Below are 19,885 nucleotides of genomic sequence, written 5' to 3' on the forward strand. Positions count from 1 at the left end.
TTTTCACTTCGCATTTCAGCACCAGCTGTGGGACCTTGTAAGGACTCATGTTCAATTAGTTTGTACCACTCAGCCACATAAGTTATAAAATATCAAAATCCTTCTGTGCCAAACTGGTAAATACTGGCTTCTCTGTGTGCCTGCCTACTCAGCCCCTCCCCAGAGTGCCCCTGACCTCCCTACAGTCCAGCGGGGTCCTCCATGACCCAGGCCCGTTGCTATGACCTGCAGTCTGTTCTGATTGTTCAGTGCCCAGGTTTAACACTAGTTGTTAAATATTTTGAATGGCAACACGTATCTAGTGTCTATCTTAAGGAGGGGGCTCTGCAGAGGTTAGAATTTTTGTTTTGGTTGCAAGTAGCAAAAATTTCACTCAGTGGTCCATATGGAAATGGTAATTTACGGACTTTGTTAATATAGGCTTCAGGTACAGTTTGATCCAGAAGTCCTCAATGTCCATAGGATTCTGGCTCCCTTTGTCTACCTTTCCCTGCTCCGCCCTTCTCTGAGGGTGGTCTCTGACCTCAGACCAGCCCACTTCACCATCTGAGGCTGCACATCCACATGTCTTACTGTCCAGAGAAAAAAGGAGCTGAAGTCCAACATTCCCAGGCAAAAGTCCTGTCAGTCACTCTGATTGGGTGGGGTTGGGTCATAAGCTCACTACTTTACCACTCACTCTGCCGGACAGATGGGACCTTGATTGGGTTAAGCCCTTCAGAGCCCACCCCTGGAGCTGAGGGTTGTCAATCCCTCCCTAATCTCTTGCTTATGTGTGGGGAAAGGCATCTCTTGTAAGGAACATGTGTGTCAAGAAGGGGAAAAGGACAGACCGAAAGGCCAAAAGCAAATGTGCCTTTGTACTCCACTCCCTGTCCACCCAATAGGCTCAACACCAGCCCCTCCCCAGAGGTCTTGGGTGAAGGGACTATGCAGGTCCTCTGATCAACCCCTCCACTCCTTCACTGTAGAAGCAGAGGCCCAGGGGACACACCCTCTGAGGGGACACCAGGGCAGACAGTTGGACCAGCTTGTCCGTGAAGAGGCAGCATAGCTCCAGAGCAGGCGAGGCCACTGAGGTCACATTATAGAGCTTAGGAATTATCTGGAGAGCATGCAAGCTGAGAAGCTGAAGGACATGGTCAGATGTAGAAAGATGCTCTGGCTGCCCTGTGGAGGATGGCTCGAGCCTCGAGGCAGTAGGCCAGGGACCTGGGCAGGAGGGCATGGTGCTGGACCGAAGCCTGGTGTGGGAAGGAGAAGAAGGGACAGGTGGGAGGGATGCTTAGGAGGCCAAGTGAACAGGCTGTGAAGCTGACAGGCCATGGAAGGAGTGGGAGCAAGGGGGGCATTTAGGAAAAGGCCCAGGCCTCTGCCCTGGGGACTGGGGGACAAAGAGGCTGTCCCTGAGATGAGGACTGGGGAGAAGGAACAGATTTGGGGGAGACACTTAGGCCATTTGGGGTCATGGTTGGTGTGGGAGGCCTGACAGACTTCTAGAGGAGCCTGTCCAGGAGGCTGTGGGAACCCCAGGTCTGGGGCTTAGGAGGGAGGTCAGCGATGGCCAAGCAATACACAACAGTCAGTGGTACAGATACATCTATCAACAAACTTCACTGTATTGATGCGATTAAGGAGAATGTGATGAGATAACATCCTGGTGTTTTTTTGTTGTTTTTTGGTTTTTTTTTTTTTTGTGGTATGCAGGCCTCTCACTGTTGCGGCCTCTCCCATTGCGGAGCACAGGCTCCGGACACGCAGGCTCAGCGGCCATGACTCACGGGCCCAGCCGCTCCGCGGCACGTGGGATCTTCCCGGACCGGGGCACGAACCCGTGTCCCCTGCATCAGCAGGCGGACTCTCAACCACTGCACCACCAGGGAAGCCCAACATCCTGTTTTGACCTAAGTCCATTCAGGCTGCTGTAACGGAAGACCATAGACTGGGTGGCTTACAAACAACAGAAATTTCTCAGAGTTCTGGAGGCTGGGAAGTCCAAGACCAAGGCGCTGGAAGATCCGGGGTCTGGTGAGAACCTGCTTCCTGGTTCATAGATGACCATCTTTTTACTGTGTCCTCACATGATAGAAGGGATGAGGAAGGTCACTGAGGTCTCTTTTATAAGGACATTAATCTCAAATATGAGGGTTCTGCCCTCACAGACTAATTGCCTCCTGATACCATTACATTGGGAGTTAGGTTTCAACATAGGAGTTTGTGGGGAACACAAACTTTCAGTCCATAGCAGATCCCTTTTCTTAGATTATCAAGTAATCTTCATGTTGTACTATCAGGAAAGTTCTATCATTGTCCCCATTTCATAGATGAAGAAACAGAGACTCAGGTGTGCAAACATGTATGATTACATGAATAGGTACCTGAAAAAGCTTTTTATAAAATTCGGCATCCATTCCTTATATTAATTCTAAGTCAAATAGAAATAGAAGGAAACTGTTTGAGCAAGATTATCAAATTACCTGATTACCAAAGACACATGGGATTCCCTGGTGGCCCAGCGGTTGGGAATCCGCCTGCAAATGCAGGGGACACCGGTTCGAGCCCTGGTCCGGGAAGATCCCACATGCCGCGGAGCAGCTAAGCTTGTGCGCCACAACTACTGAGACTACACTGTAGAGCCTACGAGCCACAACTACTGAACCCACACGCCTAGAGCCTGTGCTCCACAGCAAAGCCACCACAATGAGAAGCACGTGCACTGCAACAAAGAGTAGCCCCCGCTCACCGCAACTAGAGAAAGCCCACGCGCAGCAACGAAGACCCAACACAGCCAAAAATAAATAAATAAACAAACAAGAAAAACAAAGACAGATGGCGTATGACATATGGCATATGGCAGTTAAATGCCAAAGCCATTTTCATTAAAATTTTATAGGTAGAGTCCACACGTATGAAAAACTAGAGCTAATAAATGCGTTCAGCAAAGTTGCAGTACACAAAATCAACACACAAAAATCAGTCGCATTTCTATACACCAGCAATGAATACGCTGAAAAGGAAATTTTTTTAAAAAATCCTATTTACAACATCAACAACAAAAAGAATAAAAGTTTTAAGAATAAATTTATAGGGACTTCCCTGGTGGTCTAGCGGTTAAGACTCTGTTCTCCCAATGCAGGGGGCCCGGGTTTGATCCCTGGTCAGGGAGTTAGATCCCGCATGCTGCAACTAAAGATCCCGCGGGCCACAACTAAGACCCGGCGCAGCCAAATACATAACTATTTAAAAAATAAATTTATGCAAGGAGGAAAAAGACTTTTATAGTGAAAGCTACAAAACATTGCTGAAAGAAATTAAAGAAGACTTAAATAAATGGAAAGATATCCCATGTTCATGAATTAATATTGTCGACAATACTATCTGAATTAGTTTGCTAGGGCTGCCATAAGGAAATATCACAGACTGGATAGCTTAAACAACAGACATTTATTTTCTCACAATTCTGGCCAGAAACTTAAGATCACAGTGTCAGCGGGTTTGGTTTCTGAGGCCTCTCTTCTTGGCTTGCTGATGGCTGCCCTCTTGCGGTGTCCCCACTGTCTTTCCTCTGTGTGGTCACATCACTGGTGTCTCTTTGTGTGTCCAAAGTGCTCCTCTTATAAAGACTCCTTTCAGATTGGATTAGGGCCCACTGAGCCTCATTTTAAAGTAACCACATTTGGGGACTTCCCTGGAGGTCCAGAGGTTGACTCCGCGCTTCCACTGCAGGGGACGCAGGTTTGATCCCTGGTTGGGGAACTAAGATCCCACATGCCATGCGTGGGGAGCGGCAGAAAGAAAGAAAGAGAAAGTAATCACCTTTTAAAAAGCCCTATCTCCAAATACAGTCCTGTTCTGAGGTACTGGGACTTCGGGCTTCAACATATACATTTTAGGGGAACACCATTTAGCCCATAACATGACCCAACGTGAAATACAGATTCAGTGCAATCTCTGTCAAAATCCCAATGGCAATTTTGCATACGTATCCTAAAACTCATATGGAACTCCAAATAGCCAACACTATCTTGAAACAGAAGAACAAATTTGGAGTACTCATACTTTCTAATCTCAAAACTGCAAAGCTGCAGTAATCAGAACAGTGTCTTACTGGCATAAAGACAGACATACAGACCAATGTAATAGAATAGAGAGCTCAGAATAAACCCTCACATATATAGTCAACTGATTTTTGACCAGGTGCCAAGACCATCCAAGGAGAAGAGACACTCTTAACAACAAATGGTACTGGGAAAACTGGATGTCCACATGTAAAAGAAAAAGTTGGACCCTTACCTTATACCGTGTACAAAAATTAACCAAAACAAGATCAGATTCCTACATTTAAGGGTGAAAACTATACTGGGAATTCCCTGGTGGTCCAGTGGTTAAGACTCAGCACTTTCACTGCCATGGGCCCAGGTTCGATCCCTGTCAGGGAACTAAGATCCCACAAGCCACGCAGGGTGGCCAAAAACAAAAACAGTTAAAACTATAAAACATAGGGGAAAATCTTGACCTTTGATTTGTCAGTGATTTCTTAACTATGATACCAAAAGTACAGGCAAAAAAAGAAAAAACAGATAAATTGAACCTCATCAAAATTAAAAACTTTTGTGACTCAAAGGATACCATCAAGAGAATGAAAAGCTAAACCCACAGAGTGGGAGAAAATATTTGTAAATCATATATCTGATAAAGACTAGTATATAGAAAATGAAGAACTCCTATAACTCAACAACAAAAAACCACAGGCAACTCAATTTAAAATGGCAAAGGACTTGAACACACATTTCTCCAAAATAGATATGTAAAATAACCAGTAAGCACATGAAAAGATTGTTCAACATCATTAGTTATCAGGGAAATAAATGCAAGTCAAAACCACAGTGAGATATCACTTCACATACATTAGGATAGCTATAATAATTAAAAAACAACAGCAAATACAAGTGTTGGCAAGGATGTAGAGAAATTGGAACCTTTGTATATTGCTGGTGGGAATGTAAAATTGTTCAGATGTCATGGAAAACAGTTTGGTCATTCCTCAAAAGGTTAAACATAGAATTACTGTAGGGGCTTCCCTGGTGGCGCAGTGGTTGAGAGTCCGCCTGCCAATGCAGGGGACACACGTTCGTGCCCCGGTCCAGGAAGATCCCACATGGCGCGGAGCGGCGGAGCCCGTGAGCCATGGCCGCTGCAAAAAAAAAAAAAAAAAAAAAAAAGAATTACTGTATCATTCAGCAGTTCCACTCCAGGGTATATTACCCAGAAGAATTGAAAACATATTCTACAACAAGTACATGTACGTGCATGTTCATATCAGCAGTATTCACAAAACCAAAAGGTGAAAACAGCCCAACTGTCCATCAGTGGATGAATAAACAAATGTGTATCCATACAATAATACAATAGTATTCAGCCATAAAAAGGCATGAAGTACTGAAATACTCTGTAACATCTATGAACCTCAAAACCAATATGCTAAGTGAAAGGAGACAGATGTCTAAGGTCACGTATTTTATGATACCATTTATATGAAATACCCAGAATAGGTAAATGCACAGAGACAGAATGCAGATTGGTGGTTACTAGGGGCAGGGAAAAAGGAAGGAATGTAAGGCAACAGCTTAAGGGAAATGGGTTTCCTTCTGTGATGATGAAGATGTTTTGGAGGTTGATAGAGGTGGTATTTGCACAACAGTGTGGATGTAATAAATGCCACCGAATTGTTCACTTTAGGATGATTAATTTTATTTCCATTTCACCTCAACATAAAATATATATATATGTATATAAAAAACAGTACGGTATTTACCAAGAATAAATATTTTAAAACAGTGTGGGGACTTCCCTGGTGGCCAGTGGTTAAAAATCTGCCTTCCAATGCAGGGGATGCAGGTTCGATCCCTGATCGGGTAACTAAGATCCCGCATGCTGTGGGGGCAACTAAGCCCACACGCTGCAACTACTGAGCACGTGAACCACAACTAGAGAGACTGCGTGCCACAACTACAGAGCCAACATGCTCTGGAGTCCGCATGTGGCAACTAAGACCCAATGCAGCCAAAAATAAAAATTTAAAAAAAAAATATTAAAAAAAAACCAGTATGGTATTTACCAGTAATAAATATAGACCAGTAGAATACAGTAGGTGACTTAAAATATGTGTGATTATTGAAGAGATTTAATATGATACAAATGTTTTTCACTTTGGTGAGAAAGTGATAGTTTAATAAATGTTTCTGAAAAAATTGATTGTGAGGATAAAATCGAATTTAGATCACTACTTCACACCATATGCAAAAATTAATTCAAGATTAATAATAAAAATCACATGTGGAAAAACACAAATACTTTACCAAAAAGTTTTGGAGACTATTTGTTTTACTTTGGCATGGGGAGAATTTCCTAAGCAAAAGGGAAAGAGAAATTTGACTATGTAATAATTAAAATTTTGGGGGCTTCCCTGGTGTCGCAGTGGTTGAGAATCTGCCTGCTAATGCAGGGGACACGGGTTCGAGTCCTGGTTTGGGAAGATCCCACATGCCGCGGAGTAACTACGCCCATGAGCCACAACTGCTGAGCCTGCGTATCTGGAGCCTGTGCTCCACAACAAGAGAGGCCGCGATAGTGAGAGGCCCGCGCACCGCGATGAAGAGTGGCCCCCGCTTGCCACAACTAGAGAAAGCCCTCGCACAGAAACGAAGACCCAACACAGCAAAAATAAATTAATTAATTAATAAACTCCTACCCCCAACATCTTCTAAAAAAAAATTAAAATTTTGCATGGCAAAAGATGAATAAATTATAAATGTATATATGCATATATATTCAGAAAATAAACACTAGACCAAAGAAAATAGTTGCAACATATATGATAAAACGTTTTATCTCCAATATGCACAAGTACCTAAAAATTTATAGAAAAATGCAATAACCCCACAGAAAATTTCAGAGAAGAGGAAATCCAAATGTTCAATAAACACAGGAAAGGATGCTCAACCTCATTAGTACAGAAATCCAAACTAAAGCAACAAAAAATTAGTGCTTGTCCCCTATCAGACTGGTAAAAGGAAAAAGCAGAAGCTATATAGCCCAATAGCAATGATGCTGTCAGCACTTTCATTGCTGGCGGAACTGTGAACTGCTACAACTTTGGAAAGCAATCTTATGATGTCTACTAAAATGAAAAGAATATGCTTATCTCAACTCAGTAATCTTAATTCCTATGATCTGTCCCTTAGAAATAAAAAACTGTATTCAAAGAAATGCATTTAAGGATTTTTTTACACCGCCCCCCTCCCCCAGTTTTACTGAGAAATAATTAACATATATCACTGTAAGTTTAAGCATGATGGTTTGATTTGCAGGTAATGTAAAGCGATTACTACAACAGGTCCAGCTTAAATCCATCTCTCATATAGATACAATAAAAAGAAAGAAAAAAGGCAAAAAATTTCTCCTTGTGATGAGAACCCATAAGATGTACTCTCTTATCAACTTCCCTATATATCATACAGCAGGGTTAGCTGTAGTCATCAAGTTGTACATTACATCCCAATTATTTATCCTATAACTGGAAATTTGTACCTTTTGACCACCTTCCTCCAATTCCCCCTCCCCTCCCCTTAAGGATCTTTACTGCAGCATTGTTAGAAGTGGCAAACAAGTAAACAAAAATAACACAAACATCAATATGGGCACCATTACATGAATTGTATATTCATGCTGTGGGATATTATGCAGCCGTTTTTGTTAAAGTGTCAGAAATATGCCCACTGATCTCCAGAGATGTCTTTAGTGTATTGCTAAAAAGCACTGTGCTTTTTAGAAAATATGTATAGTACGATGCAGTTTTTCTTTAAAAACTTTTTTTAAAGACGCAACTTCGGAATTCCCTGGCGGTCCAGTGGTTAGCACTCTGGGCTTTCACTGCTATGGCCCCAGGGTTCAATCCCTGGTGGGGGAGTTAAGATCCCCGCAAGCCACCGGTGCAGCTTGGGGGGTGGGGCTGGGGAAGACACAACTTGTTTACACACCCACTCATTCAACAAATATTCATTGACTGTCTACCTCGTGCTGGGAATACAGCAGTAAAGAAAACCGATAAATATCCCTTCTCTCATGGAGCTGACATTCTAAATGATGGAGACAAGAGAATTGAGAAAAAGTGGAGATGTTAAATAGGCGGGTGTGATATAAATGGAAGAATCGGGGGTAGGGATAAAAAAAAATTGGGAATCCTCCGCATATATGGTGGCATTTAAAGTCATTAAGACTGGATGATTTTTGTAAAGTTTGTGCGTATTCGTACAAGCTCGGAGAAAGTGTGGAAGGATGCAGTGAGAGACTAGAGAGAAAGACCTAAGGTCAAATCTCAGCCGTTAGTCTCTTGGAGGTTTACCCAGCCTCTCAAAGCCTGTCTGTAACATGGGAAGAATAACACAGCTATCCAAATGGCTCCACCACCGCCACCTCTTGGTTTAGAAAAGCTGCCACGCAGGTGTAATCTCCAATACAGAAACGTAGCATCTCGAAAGCCCAGGCTGTAGCTAGGCGGGGAGGCGTTGCCACCGCTGCCATTTTCAGTTAGGGCAGGTGGCGACTTCCGGTCGCCATCTTGAGTGACAGCAGAGGCGGAGCTCCGACTAACATGTTCCTTAAGAGCCGGGCTCCGAGGGCACCTCCCCGAGAGCGACTGAACGCTAACCCTGGCAGGCGGAGGCGGACAGTCGCAGCCCCGCCCCCGGCTTTGGGCTCCACCTCTCGGCCCCACTTCTGCCGGGCGAGGCGCAGTAGGCGTCGCTGCCGTAAATCGGGCGGGCGATTTGCCGCATCACGGAAGATGGCGGCCGCGGCGGTGAACGGGGTGGCGGGAGCCTCGAGCTCGGGGCCTGCGGCGGCCTCGGGCGCAGTCCTGCAGGCCGCGGCCGGCATGTACGAGCAACTCAAGGGCGAATGGAACCGTAAAAGCCCCAATCTTAGCAAGTGCGGGGAAGAGCTCGGCCGTCTCAAGGTAGGGATCGGCCGGGGGTGCTTCGAGGGATCCAGACCCAGCCGAGTTCCGGGCGCGGGGGGAGGCCGCAGCGCCGACACTAGGACGGGCTGGGTGATCCAATAGGGTGAAGGATTCGGAACAGCCAAAGTGCAGGCTTGGAGGAATGAAGACGTGAGAGGGGCCTGGAATGGACCAAATGCGGCCCCACGGTGGGGGGAGACGGAAAGAGTGTTTCTGGCACAGACGAGTGAGAAGTTAAAATTTTGGTGCTTGGAGACCTAGCTGGCTGGAGTGGCAGGATGGAGCTGTCAGAGTTTTTCTGATGGAGGGTTCTGGACGACACCAAGTGGGGAATGAGGACTGGACAGGGTGATGGAAGAAGGAGGCTGAGATGATGGAGTTCGTGGTTAGGATCAGGTCAAGTTAGGGTCTGAGAAATCTGGGGCTTAGGGATGCGTCTGTGGGGAGAGGGGCCCAGCCAAGTTGTGAGGGCAAGACTGAACTTAGGAAAAATATTCTCACAGTAGAGGACCAGAATGGGGCTCGGGTTGCTTCAGGCCAGGTGTGTTTGGGAGAGAGTACAAATACAGTGGGCTGGACCAAGTTGCTGAGGGGGGTGTATCTGATAAGGGAGAGTGTGTGGGCTGGACTATGGGAAGAGGTTAGCCCCCTTTCCTCCCTGGTGTAGATGGAGGGGGGTAGCTGGGCCCAACCCACCAAAGTATGGGAAAAGATTGCCGAAGAATTGAAGGTGCTAGTGTCTCCCCACCCCTTGATTCCATTGGGTCAGGCGTGGAGTGGCTTTACTGTTTCTCGAGTGGATCTGTTAATACTTGTAATATGAGGTCATCTTAAATGAGCCCTCATCATGTGCCCAGGCCCTGATCTGAGGGCTTTATGAGGACTGACTCCTTCAATACTCATAACAACCTTATGAGTCGGGGATGATGATTAGCTCCATTTTCTAGGAGGGAAAACCAAGACCTAGAAAAAGGTAAGTAATCTGTACTTGAAGTCCCATCTTCTTTCCTTCCTTCCCCTGCCCTCCTCGTCAGCTGGTTCTGTTGGAGCTCAACTTCCTGCCAACCACAGGGACCAAACTGACCAAACAGCAGCTCATTCTGGCCCGTGAGTGTCACTGGGGTTGGTGGGGTGGGGGTGGGGGTTATGGGCTGTGGTCATGGCAGGAATGGTGGCAGTGGTGGTCAGGGTCGGACCACAGTCACCTCCTGAGAGCTTCCCCTGTTACCCACAGGTGACATACTGGAGATAGGCGCCCAGTGGAGTATCCTACGCAAGGACATCCCCTCCTTCGAGCGGTACATGGCCCAGCTCAAATGCTATTACTTCGATTACAAGTGAGGATGGGCCCTGCCCCTAATTTGGTTTGCGTGTGTGTGTGTGTGTGTGTGTGTGTGTGTGTGTGTGTGTGCGCGCGCACGGGGTTGTTACTTGGCAGCTTTTTATCCTTGTTGCTCTAGCCACTTGAGACATCTTCCTTCACTTTGGAATTACCCCTTTGCATAGCTGTGCCGCCAGAAGCCTCAGGGTTAGGGGTTGGCCTGGAGGTCCTGAGTCTGGGATTATACCATCCAGTCTCTGTTGCGCTCCAGTCTGTCTCCCCCTTCACATTCCCACTCTAAATTTCCACTCCCCAGTGTAGCCACTATCCCCTTTTACCTGCCTTGGCCCCAGCCTTGTTCCCTCAGATTCATCCCCCCATGGTAGCCAGTAGGTTCTTTGTGACACTAAAATTTGACCATGTTTATCATCAGCTTAGAACCTGTCCTGGCTCCCCATAGCCTTCAGGTTTCAGACCAAGCTCTTTCCTGTGGCCTCCAACGCTGTATCAGCCCTGACCCGTCTGTCTGTGTCTCCCCATCCCAGCCCTGTCTCTCCCACTGGACTGTGAGTCTTCTATAAGCAGAAGGGTCTTAGTCACTGCTGTGTCCCAGCACTGCCTAGCATGGAGCCGGGCCCAGAGCAGGGACTCACTGGCTGTGTGTTGAATATGAAACTGAATGGCTTCATAACTGAATGGGGCTTGCATGGACTAATGATTAAGAATTTGACATCAGAAGCCAGACGAACCTGAGTTTGAAACTAATTTTGCCGCTTCCTGATTATATCGTCTTGGGCAAATGACTTTACTTCCCTAATCCTCAGTTTCCCCCCAAAACTGAGGGTGATGATTCTTAATATCATAATCATAATTAACACTTATATAGTATTTATTTGGGCCAGATACTGTTCTAATCACTACCTGTATTAAATCATTTAATAACTTAACCCTTATTTATTTAACCCACCTCTATCAGATGGGTACTGTGGTGATACCCATTTTTACAGTTGGGGAAACTGAGGCTAAGTCACTTTACTGGTGTGAGATCACTTTCTAGGGCCCATATGATTGTGACTTCTTCATGTCTCTTTGGGCCTTAGTTTCATCTGAAAACCCAGGACCCGACACCCCTCCAAGGAGAGAGCACTGGGCAGTCGTCAGGGTCCCTGAAGCCTGGAGTGGGGGGCTTGGTCGGTACCTAAGCCCTCCTTACCTTGGTGTCCCACCCTGGTCCACAGGGAGCAGCTCCCAGAGTCAGCCTACATGCACCAGCTCTTGGGCCTCAACCTTCTCTTCCTGCTGTCCCAGAACCGGGTGGCTGAGTTCCACACAGAGTTGGAGCGGCTGCCTGCCAAGGACATCCAGACCAATGTATACATCAAGCATCCGGTGTCCCTCGAGCAAGTGAGGCTGAGGAAGGGGGAGGGGAGGGCCTGGCTAAAGGGAGTGGTACAGGGACAGACATTCGGGAGGGTTTCCTCCCAAATGAGAGGGTTCACCCATCTTTCAGCCTATGGACTCCTTTGTCCAACCGATATTGAGCCCCAGCCCTGTACCAGACACTGTGGTTGGTTTTCAGACTCAACAGTGAACAAAACAGTTAGAATCTCGATTTTGTGAGGATGACATTCAGGTGAGGAAGTGGACAATAAACAAAAAGACTAAATAATCTGTATATGGTCTGTCAGATGTGAAATGCTGTGGAGAAAAATAAAGCAGGAAGGAGGGTGGAGGGGCAGGGGCAGGGTGGTCAGGGAATGCCTTGTTGAAAAGATGAAACTTGAGAAATACTTTAAAGGGGTGAAGAACCCAACCACGTGGTCATCTGGGGGGGAAATGGTCCAGGTAGAGGGAGCAGCCAGTCCAAGGGTCCCAAGGCAGAAACATGCCTGGTGTGTTTGAGGGGCAGCGAAGAGGACAGTTTCTGGAACAAGGTGAGCAGAATCAAGGAAGAGCTGTAGTACCTAAGGTTAAGAAGTAGTTCTTAGAGCTGAGGTTTCATGGGAGGATTTCACTGTGGGGAGAGGATGGGAGAGAGGGCATTTATGGCAGGGGCAGCACAGCTTGGGCAAAGATGTAGCGGAATGAGCTTGGGGTGGCTCCAGCTCTGTCTCCCTCCTAGAAAATAGATAATTAGATACTAACCAAGGGCAGGCTTGGGAGAGAGAGAGACAGAGAGACAGAGAGAGAGAAAAAACCAGGGAGGGCTTCCGGGAAGAGTAGGACCCAGTCTGCATGGGGAATGGGTGACTGTATTGCAGAGAGTGTTCTAGTAGAGTGTGGATTATGGAGGCACTGGGAATATGGTGAGGCCTCAGCGGGTAAGCCCCTGTGCTGCCTCTTCCTCACCCTCTCTTCTTCCTCACCCCTGTCCTCTACAGTACCTGATGGAGGGCAGCTACAACAAGGTGTTCCTGGCCAAAGGCAACATCCCTGCTGAGAGTTATACCTTCTTCATCGATATCTTGCTTGACACTATCAGGTGTGTGGGGGGCCAGGGTCATGTGGAGTTTAGAAAGAGCCTGGACTCTGGAGTCAGACAGCTCTGTGTTTAAATCCCATTCTGGCCACTTGTGATCTGGGAAGCTGGGCACATCAGTTCTCCTTTTCTCTGAACTGGAACTGGTCATGAGATGGGGGTGAGAGCCCACTATGGGCTGTGTATGTGTGTGCCCGTGGACATCAGACCCTGAGCATGGACTTGGCACCCAGACAGCACTCAGCAGACAGAGACCATGCTGCCTCTCATGGAAGTGCTCCACGAGTCATACGGCTTCACCTCAGAGTGTGGGCCCAGGAGTCCCAGAGATCTGAGTGTGGACCCTACTGTGGCCCTAGCTTTGCAACTCTAGTCAAGCTACTCTCCCCTGAGCCTTGATTGGTTGAACAGGGCAGGTAACACATTCCAGCCATCAGTGCTGAACTGAAGGGTCTGGCCTGAGAGGACAGGGCCTAGAGAGTTGTCTGTGCTCAGTAATGAGAATCTCGTCTTCCCCCAGGGATGAGATTGCTGGGTGCATCGAGAAGGCCTATGAAAAAATCCTCTTCACTGAGGCCACCCGGATCCTCTTCTTCAACACACCCAAAAAGATGACAGACTACGCCAAGAAGGTGGCTGGGGTGGAGGGCAGGGGACCATGGGGCCAGCGAGCCAAGGGGTGCACTCACTAACAGCAGGGTGGGGTGGCCTGGAGGGACACTGGAGCAAGACTGCCGAGGTTTAAATCCAGCTGTGTGACCTCAGGCAAGTTGCTGAATTTCTCCGAACTTCAATTTCCCTACGTGTAGAAAGGGGCTAGAGTTTAATATGTGGGATGAGCTTAGCCCAGCACCTGGCTCCAGGTGCAGGTGGAGGCTTAGCATATGTTGGTTGCTGGGCTTATCAGAATTCCTTGGAGGTTGCAGCTTTTCCCCACAAGACTTTGCTTCATTTGGTCTGGGGTATTTGTGTGGGAGCAGTGCCCCTGGAGATGCTGATGCATGGGGTGCAATGGCCCTGGTGACTGAGGAGGGTCAAGGTCAGACTGGAAGAGGTGAAATTGAACTTGAGTGATTTTGACAGCTGATACTTAGTGATCGTTTACTCTGGTCCAAACACTGTTGGGAGACAGTTTCTTCAAACATGGAGAAACTGAGGCACAGAGAGGTGAAGTTACTTGCCTAGGGTTGTGCAAGGTAGAGTAGGGTTGGTGAGGAAAGCAAGCCAGGGCCCACATGGGTAAGGGGAGGGTGCCTGTGTGATCACCCCACCCATCTCTCATCTCTCCCTTCTTGCAGCGAGGGTGGGTCCTGGGCCTCAACAACTACTACAGCTTTGCCAGCCAGCAGCAGAAGCCGGAAGATACCACCATCCCCTCCACGGAGCTGGCCAAGCAGGTCATCGAGTATGCCCGGCAGCTGGAGATGATCGTCTGAGCCCACCAGGCACTGGGGTGGAGCAGAGCTTGCATTGTTTAAGGCAGTTGCAGTGCAGGGTTTCCCCCAATAAAGGTGGATTGACATTTTCTCTCTTAGGCCCTTGTCTCCCCGAGTGGAATGGTAGGGACGTAAGTTCTTATCTCTGAAGAACTTGGAGGTTTGGGGGCCCTAGAAGGTCTGAGGTAACCCTGGGCCAGCCTCTGTCCAGTGGCCATTGCTCAAGGTCTCAAACACAGATGTCCACTGTGGGGGCCCAGTGGCACAGCGGGGAGAGCACAGGCCCCGGGTAGAGGGACTGTTGCAGCCAGCTGTGGACACACAGAAAGGCCAGACCAACGTACCAGAGTGTTTCAGTGAAGGGGGCGAAGTGTCCTGATTTTGAAAAATGTTTGCAATGAATTAAACCAGTTTTTTAAAATGACATGCTGAATGGACCTCTGTGGAACAAAAGGCATGGGCCCTGGCATGGGCTTGCCTTGGTTCCCACTCTTCTGAGCCAGTGCTGTGACTTACGACTTCCTGCACCCCCCAGCCTATTTCCTGCCTTGAAGTCCTCAAGAAGGTGTTTAAGGCAGAGTCCAAATCTGGCTGAGCCATTTGTGGTTTGTGGGATTTTCAAGAAAGTCTTGTAGAATCGGTTTCCCCAGCTGCAGAGAGGGAATGATCATTCCTGCTTTCCAGAATGATTTGCACTGAACCCCTGAGCTTGGCACCAGATCGGCTTGGAAATGGGGCTGATGGTATTAAGGGGAATGAGAACATCTCACCCCTGGGTGCATCAGTCCGCATGCTGGTTGAATGGAACCTCCCTTATTGCTAGTCTGGGTCCAGCCTCGTGTTGCCAGGATGTGGTGCTTTCATGGAGACCTCTGCCCCACCCCACCCCTTCAACCCTTAGCCAGTGACTGACAGGCATCTAGGCATCTGGATGGTTATTTTATTGTCAAGGAGGGGAAGGCAGAGGGCATTGAGCAGACTGCACTCAGTTGGAATGGGTAGCCTGCAAGTCGTAGTGCTCCAGCCCAGCTACCAGGGAGCCGGCCAGCTTGATGGTGGTGACCCAGGGTGGCTCACTCAGGTGGTTGGTGGGTGTGCTCAGCCTAGGGAGAAGGTGGAATCTTCAGGACCTGGCTGTGTGGCCAGGCCCTTACCCCTTCTAGGCTCCACTTTCTCCATCTGTGTAAGGGACCATGTCTGCACATCCCAAAGGTAGTTTAGAGCCGGGCTGTATCCACTTAAACTTAGTAGGAAAGGGGGCTGAGGGTTGGTGATAGTAGTTCTCCCAACTCCCCCTTCAGGTCCCAGCTGAGCCCCAGAGGTACCAGGGAAGAGGGTCTCCCAGTTATTCAGGTTCCTCAGGAGCCAGGGTCAGACAGACCCTGATGACCAGATCCTGAGATTTAGGGGTGAAGGAGAGGTAATCGCAGGATGCAGTGTCTCCCCTGAATCTACGGAATCAGGAGTAACCTCTGCAGCACAAGGACTGGGATATCAGTGCCCTCTGGCGGTCAAAGTCTTGGGTCCGTCGGGAGAAGGTGCCAAAGGCTGGAGGGGTAAGGAGTCTGGGGGGCTAGGCCTGGGGCTTCCTTTGGAGGCCTGCATTTATACCCGTTTGTTTCCAGAAGACCATCATCTCCCATCCCATCCCTGAAGAGCCTGGGATGTGGTCCTTGATGTCACCAGGGACAGGGTCAATGCAGTGAATAGGGTCAGGCCAGCTGGGACCAGTTTTCCCTCCCTGATAGCTCCAGAGAGTAATAAGAGGGCCAAGGGTCACGTTGGAGGTCTGGATACTAAGGAGCGGGGCCAAGGTGTTCTCTGTCAGGGATCAGCATGATATCAAGGCTCCTCTTGGTTCTGAAGGGTTGGAGCTCAGCTGGGTTTGAGATGCAGCCAAGGGGAGGGTCTAGGGTCAGCTGGGGTCAGGACGCCAAAGGGTTGAATGGGGCACTCCAGGAAAGTCGGGTTCAGGACTTGGAAGGGTATAACTCCCCTCCCTACTCCCCGACCTCCCCTCACCAGGCAGACACGTTGCGTGGCAGGCGGCGATGGCGTGGCTGGTGGCGGCAGTAACACTTGAAGGGACAAGACTTAAGCACCTGGAAGGGTGGCCAGTGGCGCGTGGCGCCCGAGTTAACCGTCCCCGCTGGAGGAGCCCCGCTGCCACCCCCCCCTCCACCACCGCTGTCAGTCACAGTAGTTGCAGTACATTCGCGAGGACCATCTCCAGGCGCGCCATCCTCACGCGGAGCGGCCCGGGCTGCGCGGGGACCCCTGTTCCGGCGCGTGCGGACCTTGACGGGCGCGGGCGCAGGTGGCGATGGCTCAGCCACGGTGGGAGCTGGAGCCGGGGGTGAGGCCGGGCCTGGGGCTCGGTCAGCGGCCAAGGCGAGGGGCAGAGCGGGAGCCGGGGCGGGAGCCACGGCCGACTCCAAGTGGCCAGGGCTTGGGGTGGGCGGGAGCGCCACGGGCAGCCGCGTTGGCTGGAGTACTGGCGGCTGCGGCGCGGGAGGCGGCGTGGGTGGTGGCGTGGGCGGCGGCGGCGGCGCTGGCGGCGGCGGCAGCAACTCCTGCGGGCTGGGAGGCCCGGGGCGCACAGTCTCGCCATTGGTGGGCGCCGGGAAGATGAACACAGGCGGCGCCAGCAAGGTGGGTGCGGGCCTCCGGGGCCTGGGAGCTGGATGCATCCGCCCTGGCAGAGGCGGCGGGGAGCCCCTGGGCCCTGAGAGCGCGACTGCGCGCCGTCGGGGCGTCCCGACGCCTCCGCCAGCTCCACTGAAGCGAAATTGGCGTTCAGGGCCATCAGGGGGGCTCACCCAGTCAAATTTGGGCTTCGAGCCTACAAAGGTGGTGTAGGATGGAGGAGTAAGGGTCCGGGCGTGGGACGCAGGCGCCGAGGGTGGTCCAGAACACCCCTCGCCGTCTCCATCACCGCCCTCTGCTTCATGAGTTCCCCGAGGGACCTCTCCCGAGGGGCGAGAGGCCCCAGGAGCCAGGGGTCCCTGCTTCAGGACCTCAGCGTAGGAGATGGCGCCCGAGGCGGCGGAGAAGAGTCCTCCTCCGCCGCCGCCCCCGAGAGAGGCTTTGGCCGCTAAGGAACTCGACGCTGCCGCAGGGGACAGCTGGGGCCCCGACTTGAAGGTGACTTTACACAACAGGCTCAGGCCGGGCTCGGAGGCCACAGGCCGGGCCATTTCGCCCTCGCCTGCTTGGGGAGGTGCCCCTCTGCCGGTCATCTGGCCCTCGCTACCGTGCCTGGCCTGGCTTTCTGTAGGGGTTGCGGCGGACGTGGCCAGAGCAGGAGTGCTTCTGCGTTCTGGGGGCTGCGGGTCGGAAGGTGTCGGTAGTGGCAGCTCCAAGGGCGGCGGAGTCGGGGATGGGGCCCTCGGGACAGGGTCGGGGTCCTCTCCGGTTAGTTGCCGGGGCGGCGGCGGCAGCGGGCGGAGGTTGGGAGGGTCGCCCTGGCTGCGATGGCTCGCCTCCAGCAGACCGCGGATCCGGGGCACCGAAGTGCCTGTGGGTTTTCGCCACTTAGATGGCGCGGGCAGCAGGGTCCCCACGGGGGACGGGGGTGGTGTGGAGACCGCGGCCGCAGTCGCCTCCTCTGAAGGGGGCGTCACTGGCGAGGGCAGTTCTAAGGTCAGGGGCAGGGGTGAGGGTGAGGCCTGGGGCTCTGGGGGTACCAGGAGGCCCGGGGACGTGGAGCTGCCAGGGAACCAGACGCCCAGCCCGCGAGCCAGGCGCATGGCCGGGGAGGAGGGGGTCCCCTTGGGCTCCAACAGTGATGTCCGGCGGGAGTCGGAGGACGGGTCCAAGGCCTGCTCTTTTCGGGAGCCCCCGCCCGCGGACGACTCCGACTGCACGTTCCCCATTTCTGACGGAGGTCAGGGGCTGTGGTCAGAAAAACTTCCGCCAGTCAATCTGCCAGGACTGTGGGAACCCCACGAGGCTGGCTGTACTTGGTCCGATCCGTCAGCGCCAACCCCGCCCTTGTCCTCCACGATCCACTCAGGCACTAGTCTCTCCGCTCATTCCTGTTCCGTGACTCTTGATGTTCACATCTTCTTCCCCGTGGCCCCATACAGTTGCTGTTCAGATACTTAGTCCTCCATCCTCCTAGTGTACTAAGGTTGGGTCCCTGTCTCCCTGGCTGGTCCCTCATATCACATCCCTACACTTTGACCACGTCTGAGGTCTCTAAGCTCCAAGACACAGGTCTTGCCCGCTTTCCTGTCAGTCACTCAGGCCACATCACTCATGATGGTTGTGCTCTGTAGCCTATAAGGCCTACAAAGAGTTCAAGCTTTTCTCCCTGGACTCTAAATAGGCTCCAGAGGCCCAGGCCCCGCCCCCGCCCTGTGGTCCCGCCCCGATTGTCAGAGAATCTGGCCTTCACAACACCCCCCGCCCCAGGTCTGGCCCCGCCTCCGCTTAACAAATTCCCGGTATTCTTGTCAGGCTAACCGCTCAGTCACCACCTCTAACCCTCAGATCTCTCTCTCTGTGTTGATCATTTGGTCCTGCCCTCTTCCCAGGCTTTAGTCCTAAATTTCTTTTCCCGCTCCTGGTCTAGCTGCAGGCCTCACTCTCAGGCCCCACCCCTTTACCCAAGCTCCGTCCTGGCTACTCCTTCGTTCAGAGGATCCCACTCACCGACTCCTCCAGCTGACCAAAGTTCAGACCGCGGCCCCCTGGGCCCAGGGCAGGGCGGGGAACGGCCGTAGCAGAAAATAACCGAAAAGAACGGGGTTGCGGGTGAAGGCAAGTGGGCGAGACTGCGAGGGCGGACCCCTAGCTCTAGGCCACGCCCCCGGGCTCGAGGCCCCGCCCTCCTTGAGCCAGCTTGGGCACGGCCCCTTACGAACCCCGTTCTCCCTTTGAAATACTCGGGAGTCTTCTTCCCCGCCCCCAAGCCTTGTAGTCCTAGGCCCCACCCCTATAGAACGTTTTAAGCCCCTCCCCTTTATAATGCCCCGCCCCTCTCGTTAGTCTCTCTCCCGAAGCCCCGCCCATTACAAACACTGCTACGTAGCTCCTCCCTTTTGGAGCTATCCGTCGTCCAGCCCCTAAAGACAATTTACTTATAAGCTCCGCCCCCTTAGGACTTGGAAACCTCTCTTCCCTAGACCCTCTCCTTGCTCGGGCCCGCCCAGAAGGTCCTTCCTCCGTGGACCCGCCCCTTTCTTGACGCACGCGCTTGTCCGCGCCTTCGGCGTCCTCACCCTCTCCTTCCCCCTCTCCTTCCCCCAGGTCCTCCGACCCCGCCTCCTTGCAAATGCTCCCTTCTTGCCCCACCCCTTTTCGAACCTAGCCGGGCACCCAGCCCCTCCCGTTTAGAACCCAAAACGTAGACCCTCGCCTCTTTAGAACCTTGAGACCAGGCTCCGTCCCGGACCCCTTCCTCATATCCTCAGGGACCAATGGCGCGGATGGGTGGGAAAGTAGGGGATCCTCTCTGGATCCTGAGAAAATGCGGGCTGGGGGGCTGTTCGCTGGAGCCAGTGCCGGGCTCTAGGACCCAGCGGGCAAGTGCGCCTGCCTCGCGTTTACCCCTCCCCCAAGCCGCCCCCTCCCCCCCACCCATCTTTCAGGTTCCCCCTCCCTCCCCCCTCGCCCCGGCTCCCGGT

General features: G+C 51.3%; 2 protein-coding genes across 2 annotated transcripts; one reads left to right on the forward strand and one right to left on the reverse strand.

The window, feature by feature from the left end:
* Positions 1-8,653: 8,653 nt before the first annotated feature.
* Positions 8,654-14,676, forward strand: PSMD8 (proteasome 26S subunit, non-ATPase 8; the record flags this gene model as incomplete). Its single annotated transcript, XM_082862197.1, has 7 exons — positions 8,654-9,016; positions 10,054-10,126; positions 10,254-10,356; positions 11,579-11,744; positions 12,722-12,822; positions 13,340-13,451; positions 14,118-14,676. The coding sequence occupies 7 exons, from the start codon at positions 8,654-8,656 to the stop codon at positions 14,253-14,255; spliced, it is 1,056 nt and encodes a 351-aa protein (XP_082718323.1). The 3' UTR covers positions 14,256-14,676.
* A 564-nt stretch (positions 14,677-15,240) lies between these two features.
* On the reverse strand, positions 15,241-18,175 carry GGN (gametogenetin; the record flags this gene model as incomplete). The annotated part of the gene is made up of 2 exons (XM_082862839.1): positions 16,278-18,175; positions 15,241-15,358 (listed from the first exon to the last, which is right to left on the reverse strand). The coding sequence occupies exons 1-2, from the start codon at positions 18,128-18,130 to the stop codon at positions 15,241-15,243; spliced, it is 1,971 nt and encodes a 656-aa protein (XP_082718965.1). The 5' UTR covers positions 18,131-18,175.
* Positions 18,176-19,885: the final 1,710 nt, after the last annotated feature.

Source organism: Leucopleurus acutus, assembly GCF_964270905.1.
Source record: "Leucopleurus acutus genome assembly, chromosome: 20".
Lineage (NCBI taxonomy): Eukaryota > Metazoa > Chordata > Mammalia > Artiodactyla > Delphinidae > Leucopleurus > Leucopleurus acutus.